General features: G+C 46.8%; 4 protein-coding genes across 5 annotated transcripts in view; 3 read left to right on the top strand and 1 right to left on the bottom strand.

Annotated features, from left to right (window-relative positions):
- The first annotated feature begins 641 nt into the window (after window positions 1–641).
- Window positions 642–2,165, top strand: ppp1r27b (protein phosphatase 1, regulatory subunit 27b). Its single transcript, XM_077015477.1, has 3 exons — window positions 642–1,118; window positions 1,231–1,381; window positions 1,494–2,165. The coding sequence occupies exons 1-3, from the start codon at window positions 887–889 to the stop codon at window positions 1,612–1,614; spliced, it is 504 nt and encodes a 167-aa protein (XP_076871592.1). The 5' UTR covers window positions 642–886; the 3' UTR covers window positions 1,615–2,165.
- A 97-nt stretch (window positions 2,166–2,262) lies between these two features.
- LOC143521941 (mapk-regulated corepressor-interacting protein 1-like) lies at window positions 2,263–5,436 on the top strand. The gene is made up of 4 exons (XM_077015478.1): window positions 2,263–2,986; window positions 3,128–3,246; window positions 3,449–3,553; window positions 3,805–5,436. The coding sequence occupies exons 1-4, from the start codon at window positions 2,979–2,981 to the stop codon at window positions 3,867–3,869; spliced, it is 297 nt and encodes a 98-aa protein (XP_076871593.1). The 5' UTR covers window positions 2,263–2,978; the 3' UTR covers window positions 3,870–5,436.
- A 6-nt stretch (window positions 5,437–5,442) lies between these two features.
- anapc11 (APC11 anaphase promoting complex subunit 11 homolog (yeast)) lies at window positions 5,443–6,620 on the bottom strand. 2 transcript variants are annotated; one of them, XM_077015479.1, is made up of 4 exons: window positions 6,463–6,620; window positions 5,990–6,113; window positions 5,690–5,831; window positions 5,443–5,562 (listed from the first exon to the last, which is right to left on the bottom strand). In XM_077015479.1, exons 2-4 carry the CDS (start codon window positions 6,096–6,098, stop codon window positions 5,547–5,549), a joined length of 267 nt encoding a protein of 88 aa, XP_076871594.1. In that variant the 5' UTR covers window positions 6,099–6,113; window positions 6,463–6,620; the 3' UTR covers window positions 5,443–5,546. The 2 variants fall into 2 exon arrangements, with proteins under 2 accessions (XP_076871594.1, XP_076871595.1); XM_077015480.1 differs by lacking the exon at window positions 5,443–5,562 and having other exon boundaries at window positions 5,686–5,831.
- Window positions 5,728–14,130, top strand: part of ccdc40 (coiled-coil domain 40 molecular ruler complex subunit) — a 19,413-nt gene continuing 11,010 nt past the window's right edge. The window contains exons 1-12 of the mRNA XM_077015474.1: window positions 5,728–5,861; window positions 7,165–7,290; window positions 7,549–7,657; window positions 8,725–8,783; window positions 9,052–9,141; window positions 9,323–9,406; window positions 10,734–10,953; window positions 11,401–11,558; window positions 11,944–12,066; window positions 12,981–13,102; window positions 13,256–13,499; window positions 13,864–14,046. Of these exons, the coding sequence (XP_076871589.1) occupies window positions 7,165–7,290; window positions 7,549–7,657; window positions 8,725–8,783; window positions 9,052–9,141; window positions 9,323–9,406; window positions 10,734–10,953; window positions 11,401–11,558; window positions 11,944–12,066; window positions 12,981–13,102; window positions 13,256–13,499; window positions 13,864–14,046 (1,518 nt within the window). The 5' untranslated portion in view covers window positions 5,728–5,861. The remainder of the gene's footprint in view (window positions 5,862–7,164; window positions 7,291–7,548; window positions 7,658–8,724; window positions 8,784–9,051; window positions 9,142–9,322; window positions 9,407–10,733; window positions 10,954–11,400; window positions 11,559–11,943; window positions 12,067–12,980; window positions 13,103–13,255; window positions 13,500–13,863; window positions 14,047–14,130) is intronic.

Here is a 14,130-nt window from a genome sequence, read left to right as displayed (position 1 = left end):
ACAGTATTATGCAATTAATAAATTAGGCTCTCATCTCTGTGAAACTACATTTAGATGGAAGACAAATGTGTTACACTAGCTGTTCTGTTTTTTTTGTCTTTAAAATGATTGGATTTTGAATTGGCCAGAAAGTATTGATATTGTAAGCTTTCTAAATTGAGGTTCAAGCTTTGAGTAGTAATTACTTCCTAATGAGTCAACTTTAAAGCGGACCGATGAGCTAACAGTTCTGGTCATTTCTCATCACATTAGTTTTTCAGCTAAATATAGACGTTATCTGGTTTGTGGCATAGTGGCGTAGCAGTGTAATAAAGCAAGGGCTTCAAATAGCCCCTTTTGCTGGCAAACGTTTCATTTATTGGCTTTTTGTCAGCACTATTGCTGAAAGTTTAGATAAGGCTGTTGATCTCTGCTGAGTCTGGCAAGCTTCAATGTCCTTTTTACACCTCTTGGTTGTTTACTAGATGTTACTGCCTGCCTGTGTGCGTGACCACAAGCTATAAGCGATTGTGTTTACTGAAGAAGACGGGATGAGTTTACATCTCCCATCATTTGAGACATGATGAGTGAGTGGGCGGAGCCAAGAGTCACTCATCTTCCAATTCTGTTACTGGAGCTGTGAGAAAATGGTACAAAAATAGTTTGGTGAAGGGTATATAAAGCTCAGAGCCATTCACACCCTTACTACTGACCAGCTGCCCTGAAAGATTTAAGAGACCTGCACACCTCAGGAAGACTTCAGGAAGATCAAGCAGTATAGAGTTTAAGACAAAGCCTCAAGCAGGGCGAATAGAACGATTATAAAGAAAGGCAACACTTCTGAGGAAGGTTTATATATTGACATCTCCAGTTTTGTTTCTTGAGTGATAAGAAGGTTCAGAGGAAGATGAAGTACTATCCGTGCCCGGTGACCCCAAACGTGACATACCAGGGTTGCGGCTCCAAGGCCGAGAGCCCCGAGCCCTGCAGTCACCCTCGCAAATCCACCAAGCCCATCCGCAACGTGCACTTCTCCAACGACGTGGTCTTCCAGGATTACGTTCGCCACGGAGAGCTGGAGAGGATCGGACGCTTTATCCGGACCAAGAGGGTGACCCTCGACACCATCTACCACTCCGGTAAGGTGCTCGCGCCTTCGCAGATTTCACTTGACTCTTGTCTCGTAAGTTAACCACGCAATGGAGCTGCCCGAATCGGGGTGTTTGAGGATGATTTTCCCCTTCGTGGCAGGCATGGCGGCGCTCCACGAGGCGGTGCTCTCGGGGAACCTGGAGTGCGTCAAGCTGCTGGTGAACCTCGGGGCTGATATCATGCAGAGAGACGAGGACGGCTGGACGCCGCTGCACATGGCCTGCAGCGACGGCTTTCCGGAGATCGCAAAGTGAGTTTTTTTTTTTTTTTTTGTCTCGTCAGTCTTAACAAACGCGTTTAGCAGCTGATTACCCCCCTCCTCCTCCTTCATTCAGTTAATGTGATACATTTTTGTGGTCCAGGTACCTGCTGTCTCTTGGTGCTGATCGGGAAGCAAAGAACGAGTGTGGCGAGAAGCCTGCTGACCTTATTGACGAAGACTACAAGGACCTGGTTGAGATGTTTGGGGTGGGTGGAGACTGAGTCGACACTGCCCTCCTTCCTCACCGCAACCCTTCCTCCTCCTCAGCTGCCTCGGCGACACAGGAGCCGGAGTGGAACCAGGGAGCAGCCATTGATACTATGGCAGAACTCTTCTTCTGATTCCTTGTTGATGGGTGCCCCAAAATCACCATTCTAGGCCTGGAAATATGGCAGAATGCAGTGGTTAATAGCTACAATTGGGATGTAGCAGTGTATCGCACAGGGAAGCACTCCTCCATCAGTGATGGGGCACAGCTGTACATATTGGAGAATAGGAAACAAAGCAGTCAGCTTTGTTCAGCTGTATGATATGGGCTAGATGAACATTTCGATGTCATTTTTTTTAACGTCTGTACTTCAGATACTTTTTTTGAGCGATGGACGGTTGTTAATCATGAAAAAATAATACTTTTACTTCTCAGTAGTTTTGACCTGTTAAAAAAAAGACAATTCGCTTTTGTTTTAGGACATGTTTATTATCCTGAAATCTATGTTTGTTGTAATTATAATTCTGGATCTTGTTTTTACCTTACGAATGCTGTCTTAATTTTTTTATATACTTTTTTAATTAAAGCATTTTGAAGTAAATGATGAGTGTTTGCTGGTTCTTGCCCATCCTGCCCGTGCTGCAGTGTAGGCCACGCCCCCTCCACCTACATTGTTTTGGGAGCCTCAGCTAGTACAAAGGACTTCACTTGGCAGTTTGTAAGTGAGCGTCTCATCAAAGCACGGGGAAATTTAACGTTTCACCGCGACATTTAACACACAGATCAACACACACACGCGACGAGCGCTCGACACCACGTTTGACGACGCTTCTCCTCGTAAACGGTTATGAACGCTCGTTTTCGTCTTCACCTCTGGCTATGCGGGCTAACCCCGCTAGCTGGTTAGCTGTGGGGCTAACTAGCTAGCGCAGTAACGCTACCTGCGTTCGGCTGGGGCGGAGCGACTCATATTCCTGTTTCCAGCACATAACACCTCATTAGGACCTTTCACATGTTCATATGGGTGAGAAAAATACAAACTAGTTAATTAACCGAGTGGGACGTTTCCCGTGTCCACCATATAGCTGGTGCAGGCAGGCTAACTGTAGCTAGGTTGGCTAACTTGACGTTAGCTGGCTGGGCGGGTGGCCGAGTTGCAGGAGAGCCCGGTCCAGCCTCCATGGTGGGAGTCCTCCTACATAATTAACTCGATCATCCCGGTGAAGTCAGTGCAGGAAGCTTGGGGGGGGGGGGAACATCGTCCTCAAAAAGCAATAGCTACATCTGCAGGCTTTAACAGTTGTAGCAGCCTGCTCTTGAGACTGCTGGCTGCTTCCTCTGAGGAGAGCTGTATCCTTAACACCACGAAGAACAAACATGAACAGGTGATAAACTTTATGACCGGCCTGTCCTCACATCTACAGAAATGCGCCTGCGCGTAGCCTGTTGTGTAGATGGTGATTGCATCAACTAATTAGGCAAGCGTGAACTTTCACTGGATAAACCGATCTGTCTCCTGTCATCAGTTCACCAGCTCCAAGGATGGTGCAGAACTACAAGCAGACCTCAGGAGCGTGCTCCCCGACGAACACAGAAGAGCTGCTCACACCAGCACACGAGGAGAACGTGCGCTTCATTCAATATAGTACGTAACTTGGGGCATGTTCATGTAGCCTATGTTACTAAGTGACGCTATGTTAACACCAATGTGCTGGTAACATTCCATTTACTAAGTAACTACCATATTAACCCACGTGGAATGCTAACCTATAGATGCATAAACCGTTGTAGTTTCTGACTTACTTGGTTGTTTGTATCTAACAGTTTGACATATCTTGTTTTTGAAGCCTGGCAGTGTGTGATGAGGGAGATGCAGTCCTGTCAGGGAAATGACAGCAGTAATAAAGGACCTCAGAAATATGTGGAGAGGACCCCAAACCCCAACCTGAGTTGTAAGTACATGAAGGTTATTTTACATCATCACTGCAAGTTAAAGAAGACCTAGAATCATTGTATTAATGTGCAGCGTTATACATGAATGCAGGTGTATTTTAATCTTTATTTTATACTTTCATATATAGCAACTAAACTATGTATAGACCATCAGGACACTGTCAGCATGTGTTTACATGTTTGTTTTTTTCTTGACTTGTTTATGTTGCAGTATATACAGAGGGTTTCATTATTTGTTGTCATTTTGCAGCTTTCACACCAGTGGACTTAAATGATGTCAGGCGGCGGAATACGCAAGACTCCAAAAAACCGTAGTCGTTGTGACCATCCGACCTGCTTGTGCATGTGTCCAGCAAACACCTTTGGTTTTTTAACTTGTAGAAGGTCCTTATCCCTCTGCAGATGCTGTGACCTACTGAGGACCTGCACCCCTTTTACCTCTATTCACTTTGGTCTAAAGTTATGTAAGTTGTGAAGACACTGCATTCTTCCAGCACATTTTCCGTGCTCCATTTGTAGTGCAAACATGTTTTCCCCGTCTGGAGCCTATGCTTGAATTGGTCCATGAGCTTTAGGAATATTAGATTAAGAGATGAGATCTGGGATCTAGCTGTTACATCGCAAGTCCTGGATCCGTAATGTCTGAGGAATCATTTGGAAATAAGGCTGTGCTACAATGCAGAAATGCTTATCAACAATCAAGTTTTCTCCCTGTTCATACAGTTTTTGGCCACGAAAGCAGTTTCTACACCAACTCTCCTATTCTGAGCACTTCCTCACCACACATCCAGAACCAATATTTGTTATACCTTAACGCTACAGAGCTGATTTGCGATCAGGTGATTTCCTTTCCATTTGATTGTATGCACCAGGGTGAAAAATCCACAGCTGACTAGCACTCTTTAGTTTGAGAGTCAGGCCGGGAGCTCTGCAGCAGCGTATTGTGTGTGAAATCATCCTGAGTGGAGAAAAGGGCCTGCAGAATGGCAGCGCGTGCTCAGTCATCTGGAGTCCAAACCCTCCTAACAGCGACACCACCTTCCCTGGCACCACCTTCCCTGGCCCCTTTTACATCCTTCTGGCTGTTTGCTGTTATGGGCCGCGAAGGATCAAATGCCATTCCTGACATCAAGAATCCAAAACTTGACACGTATGTTCTGCTTGAACTTTGTTAGTTGGGCCATTTCGTGATTAATATTCTACTGGTCATGTTACGTTGTTGCTCCTTTTAACTCTCGAAAGCTTGCATCATGAATTTGTGGCCAAACTCAAAATATGCCACCATATTGTTGGAGCTGTAGTTTTAAGTATTTGAGCAGCAAGGTGATGTAGGATCAAACTTGCATTCTTACTGATGCTGGTCAAAAAAATACCCCAGAAAAACGACACACCCTAGTTTCAGCACTCACATGTTGAGTGAGTTTAGGCAAATTTTCGTAGTCCACTAGGCTGAAAATAATTTTTAAGATCCATTGATAGAGTAAGAATGAAATCTGTATTCAGGAAAATTTGTGTCTTATAAACGGTGGCCCTGGACTTTGAGTGATGTTTAATTAAGTATAATTGTGCTATAATGTGATGTTGCTCCTATATTACCAGCCTAGCTCTCCTTCAACCTGGAGCCAGGATTCCATGTAATTATATATTAAGATGTTTAGCTACAGAGCAGATTAACATTTCATTCACACTGACCAAACACTGACTTAGGGGTGGTATGTCCAGCATGCCCAGGGTTTTCCAAGAGTGCCCTTTACATTTATGCTGGCTTTTCTGGAGGGTTTTGGTTTGTTGGTGTTTGATCATTGTGAAAGAACTTTATTATGCTAAATGTTACTGTACCTTTTAATCTGTCTTTTTATCAGTCATTAAAGAACAAAATCCATGTCTGTTGTATTTTAGCATATTTATTGACTTTAGGTTGTAGTACATATTTATTGTCTTTAAAAGAATAAGTCAGCAATTTGATGATGGCAATACTTTATACTTATCACCTCATGATGTGTCCCCCCTGAATAAAAAAGGAAAAGCTATTACTTTGTGAAAAACAGTTTATAAAACGCTTTAGAAAATAAAATGCAAGTCATGCAGCCTGAGTTTTTATCTACACAAATTGGTTTGACTGAGAAAGTTCTCACTCTTTGAACTTCCACTCCTGCCTACACATTGGACACTGCTGCTGGACCTGCTGCGAGTTCAACCACTTCAAGATGCAGTGCATGTGAAAGCAGTGTGAGCACTGACCCCAGACCAGAGGACAGTCATCTCCGGGGACTTTACCTGCACACGAAAGCTACACGTAAACACCAGGTACCTATTACAATTTGAATTCAGCTAGATATGGTGTTGAGAAGTGCGGGCAAGAATGGGTGCCACTGTTAAATTTTGCCCTTTCGGTCTCAATAAGCTGTTAGGTGTCATTTTGAAAGGGCACTTACATTCTGGACAGCAGCCGTTGAAGGGAGCTCTGCAAATGCCACAGCTCTCGTCGTTGGCGACCCACAACCAGGACGCCACGCCGTTCCACTGCTTTATTTTCACCTTCATTCTTATTCCCTGGAACTGAAGAAAATGTGGGAATAATGAAAATTGTGCAGCTATCCTACCATAAACATGTTTGTTGAATGTGATCAACAAAGCATTTGACCACAGTGTCTGAAAAGCTTTGGGGCCCTAGAGTTAGTAAGCAGCTATCTGCACCACACACCAAAGACTGCACGTGTATTTATTTACATTCACTCTACATCCATTTATTCTTAATGATGGCGCATCAGACCTTGATACCTAGCTCAAACTAATAAAACAGTCGGATACAGTACAACTAATTAGAGACGTTTATAAACAGGAGAGATGTTTTAGACAAACAAAATGTCTTTGTGGTATCAAACATATATAATTAAAAAGAAAATACCGAGTCATGTAGCTAGCTAGTTCACTCTCCCCGACTCCTTTTCCATCTTATTTACAAGGCCGCCATGAAGTCGCTCCTAACCCGGTTCCCCTCGTACTTCCGCTAAACTGGTGGAATATCGCCCCCTGCTGTCCGGGAGGAGCAACTACCTCCAATGGAATTAAACGTGTTCAGGGAGGCGGGAAGACTTACATTGTGTTATTAATTTCCACGTGAATTTGTACAAAGCCACACAAAACCTAAAAAGTAACTACCGTCGGGAATAACATTAGTGACATGTGTATTTCTGTATGCATTATTATAGTTATCGTTATTTTCGATTTTAACTCTCAGTAAAAGCGATGCCTCCTCCGGAAGTGTATGGTCTCTTAGCAACAGGTCCCTCAAACAAGATGTTCAGAGACGTTATAAAATGAACAGAGAAAGATTTTTATATTGAATTCAGAATGAACGTTTAATGTCACTTTCCAGATGTATAACATGTTTTCGTGGTATAATTTAACCAGACTCGTTTAGTTTATAACAGCTTTGCTTTTTTTTTACACGTTTAACTCCAGAATTTGTAATTACTCAGGAAGGACAAGAGAAGGTAACCTTACCTAGAGTTATCTCTGCGATGTTAGATACTTTATTATTGATTACAGGCATGTTTTATATTGTTCTATGATATTTTTACGTTTTTCATGCATGTTTTGTTTCTAGATGTATGGTGTTGGAAGCAACGGGGGTCAGGAAGAAGAGAGGAGAAGTTTCATCCAGGAACACTCAGACATTCTGGGTGAACCAGACGAGAGTACAGAGGGCTCTGCCCTTACTGCCACCCAGGAGGTGGGCATTGGTGCCATGACTGTGTGACTGTGAATATAAATGTTATTCAAGACAACGTCAGAGAAAATGCAGTTGAAAATGGCCAAGCTTTAGGTATTGTTTGTATTTCATGCAATGTTTGCACTCAAGTATCGTCAATATCAGTACAGTATCAGTCTGGTGGTGTTTGTTCCTTTGTGGTATTGGGAGCAATGGTCCGATATTAATTTTTTTGGTCACTGTGTTAATTAATGAACTGATTTCATGGTTTCTACACAGGGGGAATCCCAGAAGGTGGAGCAGGTGGAGTCCAGCGGTGGTGATGTCACCCACTCTCACACTGCAGCCAGTGCATCAGACACGTTTCTGATCATGGACACACACTCAGGTTTGCTTGGGTCTGCTCTCATTAGCCAGGATTTGAGGAAATACCAGGTGGAAAATGTTGACGTTTGCTCTGGATTTGATAAAAGAGCCGTAAACACAAGAATAAGGTGTCAGTAATATTTGGAAGCTGTAGTTTAATCAATATTGTTAGAATTTTAATAGAATTAAAATTTTGTGCTGTCCATTGGACTGAGGTTGAAGTAAAAGATGTAAAAAGTGCTTCATTTGTCAAAAGTGGACTTCTTTAAATGTTTGTAATCTTAAATTGTTTCACTAAATGCCATGGCCAAATTTAATGAGCTAGAGTACATACATGCAAACATATACACTATATGGTTGCTCCATCCCATAGCCCTTATCCATAGGCATTCTTGGTTGTGATTTGAGTGAGGATGTTTGGTCATGTGCACAACAGTCGTGGGACAGGGCATCTACTTGGTAAATCCTGCACTAGCTGGTGAATCGTGCCGTTGGCCTGGAGTCTCAAGGATTGTCTCGCACAGCTCCATGATCAAGTCTCTTATAACCTCAAGCATTTTAGTATCCATTTGTAGACATAGAATCAAAAGCTTTCTTGTAGTCAGTACATGTGGTGCACAGGTTGTCTGGACTTACAGTCTCGAGTAGCTGGCATGACAGATCTGGTGTTCTTGCCAGTGTATTTCTTGGCCCTGCTCATGTATTGAGCCATGTGTCTATCCATTTTAGCCACAGTGATGCTAGACAGGATCTTCCACGCTGTGCAGAGGGGGGTTATGGGCCAGCAGCTGGATAGAACTGCCCCTTTCTAGGGGCCCTGCGGGCTCAGGACCGTGCGGCCTTCGGTTAACCATTCAGGGCGGGTTCCACCTCTTAGCTGCTGCCGGCTGTGGAGTTTGCTTCTTCAGCCAGTAGGCGCGGTCCGTGTCAGGGTCTGGAGCAGTCGGTCTGGAGCGGCTCTAAACCTATGAGTGCTACGATTATTTTAACCACCAGGTGTCACTGTTAACTCATTGGCTTTCAAAGCTCCAGCGTAGCAGCGTAGCAGGTGTGATGGTTGTGAACTCAAGTGTGGAATGTGTGTTCCAGAGCAAGGCGGTAGCAGCATGCCTGATCCTTCAACATCATTGCTACACCTCACCTCCACGGTAATGATGAAAGCCTGACAATTATGTTTTTAAATAAAGCAACTTGTTAATTTAGGGTTTAAATACTTCTCAGATATTTCTATGGTCAAATGATATTGAGCACATTTTAACTTTATCATTTGAAGTCACTTGGATATTACTAGGAACATATAATTATTCCCTGTCTGTCTCCAGAGTGCCCATGTGAATATAATTTCATCAGTCTTGTAATGTTTGTCATCATCTGAGCAAACAAAACCTTGATAATGGCGTCTCCTGCTCCCTCCAGGACGTAGGGGGAGACGAGAGAGCCATGGCAACACAAAATGAGGAGGAAGACAATGATGAAGAGGAGCTTATTGTTTTGGATCCTGAGCATGTATGTACCATTTCACTTTCATCGGATATGTATATTTTTGGATAGATGTTTCTCGGGGTATATATTTTAGCTTTTGCTCTATCACTATGAGTATGGTACGTGGAATAAGTTGAATTTGTTGGTGCTGAATGTCATGCTATCATCCGGTTGCGTTCTAAATTGTGTTCTATTTCTCCCGCAGCCTCTGATGAAGAGATTTCAGATCGCACTGAAGACCCATTTCAGTGGTCAGCTGGAGAGACTCAATCTTGAGCTAAAGGAAAAGGTCAACCCATTCATTTCAGCTATACCTGTAACAATTTTTGTTTGTTTTTGGGTTTTTTTTGCGAAAGCATAAGTACATATTTGGAAATCTTGCATTCTTTTGACTGCCTATTACACTCACCAGCCACTTTATTAGGTACACCTGTCCAATTGCTCATTAACGCAAATGTCGAATCAGCCAATCACACGGCAGCAACTCAATGCATTTAGGCATGTAGATATGGCCCAGACGTTCTGCTGCAAACCAAGCATCAGAATGGGGAAGAAAGGTGATTTAAGTGATTTTGAACGTGGCATGGTCGTTGGTGCCAGACAGGCTGGTCTGAGTATTTCAGAAATTGTTGATCTACCGGGATTTTCACACACAACCATCTCTAGGGTTTACAGAGATTAGTCAGAAAGAGAGAAAATATCTAGTGAGCCGAGGCATGCAGAAGAGCATCACTGATGCACAACACGTTGAACGGCGGATGGGCTACAGAAGCAGAAGACCACACCGGGTGCCACTCCTGTCAGCTACGAACAGGAAACTGAGGATACAATTCGTGGGGGATATTTTCCTGGCACACTTTTGGCCCATTAGTGCCAATTGAGCATCGTGTCAATGGCACAGCCTACCTGAGTATTGTTGCTGACCATGTCTATCCCTTTATAACCACAGTGTACCAATTTTTGATGGCTACTTCCAGCCGAATAATGTCATAAAGCGCAAATCATCTCAGACTCGTTTCTTGAACACGACAATGAGGTCACTGTACTCAAATGGCCTCCACAGTCCACAGATTCTCCACAGGAGAATCACATCATGGATGTGCAGACGACAAATCTGCAGCAACTGCGTGATGCTATCATGTCAATATGGACCAGACTCTCTGAGGAATGTTTCCAGTACCTTAGAATATTTGCTGCGAAGAATTAAGGCAGTTAAACAGGGGGTCCAACCCAGTACTAGCAACGTGTACCTAATAAAGTGGCCCGTGAGTGTATTTTTCCATTACGACCTGTTTATGTGGTTTCTGGGTATACCGGCCCATCCCCATTTCATGGTTAAATTATTTCACAAGCTTTGAATGCATCATCAGGGAGTGCCCTCCACGAGATTAGTCTCCACCGGATTACTTCCTGGAGGTCTGCTGTCCTACCCATAATCCACCACCCCTGAACCGAACCATCTGCTTGCCCATACGACCCTAAACAGCCGACGTTGGGTGCCGTCGGTTTTTGGGGTGGAGCCAGCCTGCAGGAAGTGCTCGTCCCCCAGGCGACGGAGTGGGCCCGGCCAGTGCGAGGCCAGGCTCCCCGTGACCGTAGCATCTCGCCCTCAGCAGGTGGCGCTGGAGCGATCCGTGAGCAGCCAGCAGACGGAGCTGGGCGTGGAGCTGTACGTGGCGCGGCAGGAGCTGACCCAGCTGCACGGCCGCCTGGAGGCTCGCCACCGGGCCCGGGCCCAGACGGAAGAGGAGCACAGGCGGGCGCAGGAGCAGCTGGAGGTGGCCAGGTGCCAGCACGGCAGCAGGGTGGGTCAGGCCCGGGCCCAGCGGAGCCGCGGTGAGCCCCTCACACACTCCCGCTCCCTCGTCACACCTTCTTCAGCCTGGACTAGTTAACTGCTGTAATTATTCAAGTAATGTCAAGTAATTATAAACGCACAATTGACTGAGAGTGGAGAAGCCTTATTGCACAGGTGTCCCGACAGACAATGCGCACACACACATGAAAATACAGCTGCTCCCTGACGTAGGCCAAGCGGCGAAGCTTTAGAGCCCAGCTAGACGAGCTCAGCACTACAGCATGTGTGCGGCCTCTCTCTCTCTCTCTCTCTCCCTCTCTCTCTCTCTCTCTCTCTCTCTCCCTCTCCCTCCCTCTCTCTCTCTCTCTCTCTCTCTCTCTCTCTCCGCTGTGTCCCCTTGTTTCCACCCCACCCCCCGCTGCTTCATCCAGCACCCCCCCCCCCGCCCTTCTAATGTCCCGTGTCTGCATCATTGCTTCATGCAGTGTCTGAGCTGCAGACGGAGGGGGGGGACCTGGCGCTGAGGCTCCACTACATGCAGGACGTGACCTCTGACCTGCGCTCTGACATCATCGTCACGAAGAACGCGACGCACAAGGCAAAAGTGGAGAAGCGCCACGCCCTGCTACAGAAACACAAGCAGGTGAGGCACACGCAGGGCCGTCAACTCCAAGGACCTCCCAACTCCCATAACACATTTAGTCTCGTTTTTTTAAATGAAATTCATTAGCAGTAGTAGATCAGCACTGAGCTGCCACTATTAAATCTGAGGCTTTTCTTCATCATTTTCCTCTCGTCGTTAAAAGGTCGTTATCAGTGCGTTGGCAGCGTTGCTTTGTGAGGGTGAAATGATTAAATCATGTATTTATTGTGCATATGTAAACGGTCCCCTGTGCTTGGCATCAATTCGGCTTGGCTGCTTCAGGCCGGCTACTTCACAGAAGCCGCGTTCTGATTGGCCGCTGTACGCGAGCTGCGTTTTGATTGGCCACCGTTGGGTGACGTGCGTTTGGGCTGGTGTCTTGCAGGACCTGTACGTGGAGCGGCTGACCAAGCAGGAGGAGAAGCTGAGAGAGCAGATCGCTCTGTATGAGGCGCAGACGCTGGCTCAGGCCGCGGAGACGCGGGCCACCAGAGAGGCTGTCACCGAGGTGGGGTGCTCACGCCACACTCATGCCACACTCGCGCCACACTCGTACCATGCTTACGCCATGCTCACGCCACGCTCACACAGCTCACGCAGCACTCACGCCACGCTCACACAGCTCACGCAGCACTCACATCACGCTCACGTCACGCTCACGCCACACTCGCGCCACGCTCACGCCACGCTCACACAGCTCACACAACTCACGCAGCGCTCACGCCACGCTCACGCCACACTCGCGCCACACTCGCGCCACGCTTACGCCATGCTCACGCCACGCTCACACAGCTCACGCAGCACTCACGCCACGCTCACGCCACGCTCACACAGCTCACGCAGCACTCACGTCACGCTCACGTCACGCTCACGCCACACTCGCGCCACACTCGTGCCACGCTTACGCCATGCTCACGCCACGCTCACACAGCTCACACAGCTCACGCAGCGCTCACGCCACGCTCATGCCACACTCGCGCCACACTCGTACCATGCTCACGCCACGCTCACACAGCTCACGCAGCACTCACGCCACGCTCACGCCACGCTCACACAGCTCACGCAGCACTCACGCCACGCTCACACACCTCACGCAGCACTCACGTCACGCTCACGCCACGCTCGCGCAGCTCACGCAGCACTCACGTTCTCTGCCACACCTGGCTGAACCAATGAGCTGAATGCGTGTGTCTGGAGCTTGGAACAATGAACACGTGAACCAGCATTTAGACGTTGAATCAGTCCTTCTGTGCTGAGAGGTATAAATGCAACATGTGTTATAATGTGTGTACGAATGTGTGTGTGTGTGTGTGTGTGTGTGTGTGTGTGTGTGTGTGTATGTATGTGTGTATGTGTGTGTGTGTGTGTGTGTGTGTGTATGTATGTGTGTGTGTGTGTGTGTGTGTGTGTGTGTGTGTCCAGGTTCAGATGGAGATGGACTCTCTTGTAATGGAGCGCAAGCAACTGCTGCAGCAGTGGAACAGCAGCCTGGTGGGGATGAAGAGGAGAAACGAGGCTCACACCACCCTGCAGGAGACCCTCCGGTGTGTGTGTGTGTGTGTGTGTGTGTGTGTGTGTGTGTGTGGAAGCTGTACTCTCCTTAAGGACAAGAAAAAGACCTGCTGCTGTTGTAAATATTGACCCAGCAGTTTCAGCAGTCCCTACACTGTTGTCCTCCCGCCCCTCCCCCTTCCTAGGCTGGCCAATCAGCAGGTGCGTTCCCTGGACACAGAGGTGGAAGGTTACAAGCACTCCATCCTACGGGAGCAGGAGCGTAACGAGCTCCTCACCGTGCAGCTGAACCGCACCGAGCTCGAAGGCGCCACCTGCCGTAAGCTCATAGCGCAGTCGCTCAGCCAGCAGGAGGCGCTGCAGGCCACGTACAGCACCTACACACGTATGCTGCTGGAGACAGAGAAGAGTCTGGGCCGAGTGACTACGGTGAGGAGCCATAACCATATCAATGAAGATTTATACCAAACAGGACTGTTATCAATATCAGTACATTTGTGTGTGTATGTTTAGAATAGAGTGGACAGTGTCTGGCTATAGACTGGTGATACACTGCTACTCTTACTGAAAGTTTTTCAGTGCGTGTTTGTGTGTGTGACAGCAACTTGTTTATGATCTGCATCTTGGTTAAGGGAGAGGTGGCCGTCATAAAAGGACCATTCTTTACTCTAAACAGCTTCGGTACTAAACAGTTTTATGCTTGAATTAATAGAGATGCTTTTACCAAAAGTCTCTCTCTCTCTCTCTCTCTCTCTGTCTCTCTCTCTGTCTGTGTCTCTGTCTCTCTCTGCAGGAGTGCAATGTGCGTCAGTCCGAGTTGACTGTCTTACGGAAGCGTTTGGAGAAGGAATCATCTGTCCGTTTGGACCTGGAAGAGCAGATCATGAGGAAGATGCAGGAGCAGCTGACCCACAACAACGCAGCCAAATACTCACATGTGCTCAGCGAGAAGACGGCCGCCCACGAGAGAGAGAGGGTGAGGGTCCCCACACACACACACACACACACACACACCCTGGGCAGTCCAGATTAGAGCTCAGGGTTTTCATCCTGCTTTTAA

This window comes from Brachyhypopomus gauderio, chromosome 8 (genome assembly GCF_052324685.1).
Source record: "Brachyhypopomus gauderio isolate BG-103 chromosome 8, BGAUD_0.2, whole genome shotgun sequence".
Taxonomy (NCBI): Eukaryota; Metazoa; Chordata; class Actinopteri; order Gymnotiformes; family Hypopomidae; genus Brachyhypopomus; species Brachyhypopomus gauderio.
Note: the sequence above shows the minus strand (reverse complement) of the source record. Positions and strands in the feature narration are given on the sequence as shown.

Excerpts from the sequence above, each read along its gene's own strand:
- ppp1r27b (XM_077015477.1), top strand. The coding sequence starts at position 887 with ATGAAGTACTATCCGTGCCCGGTGACCCCAAACGTGACATACCAGGGT. Across the intron at positions 1,119-1,230 it reads CGACACCATCTACCACTCCG|GCATGGCGGCGCTCCACGAG; the intron begins GTAAGGTGCTCG and ends CCTTCGTGGCAG. Across the intron at positions 1,382-1,493 it reads GGCTTTCCGGAGATCGCAAA|GTACCTGCTGTCTCTTGGTG; the intron begins GTGAGTTTTTTT and ends TTTGTGGTCCAG.
- LOC143521941 (XM_077015478.1), top strand. Across the intron at positions 3,247-3,448 it reads CGTGCGCTTCATTCAATATA|CCTGGCAGTGTGTGATGAGG; the intron begins GTACGTAACTTG and ends TTGTTTTTGAAG. Across the intron at positions 3,554-3,804 it reads CCCAAACCCCAACCTGAGTT|CTTTCACACCAGTGGACTTA; the intron begins GTAAGTACATGA and ends GTCATTTTGCAG.
- anapc11 (XM_077015479.1), bottom strand. The coding sequence starts at position 6,098 with ATGAAGGTGAAAATAAAGCAGTGGAACGGCGTGGCGTCCTGGTTGTGG. Across the intron at positions 5,832-5,989 it reads CAACGGCTGCTGTCCAGAAT|GTAAAGTCCCCGGAGATGAC; the intron begins GTAAGTGCCCTT and ends TTTCGTGTGCAG.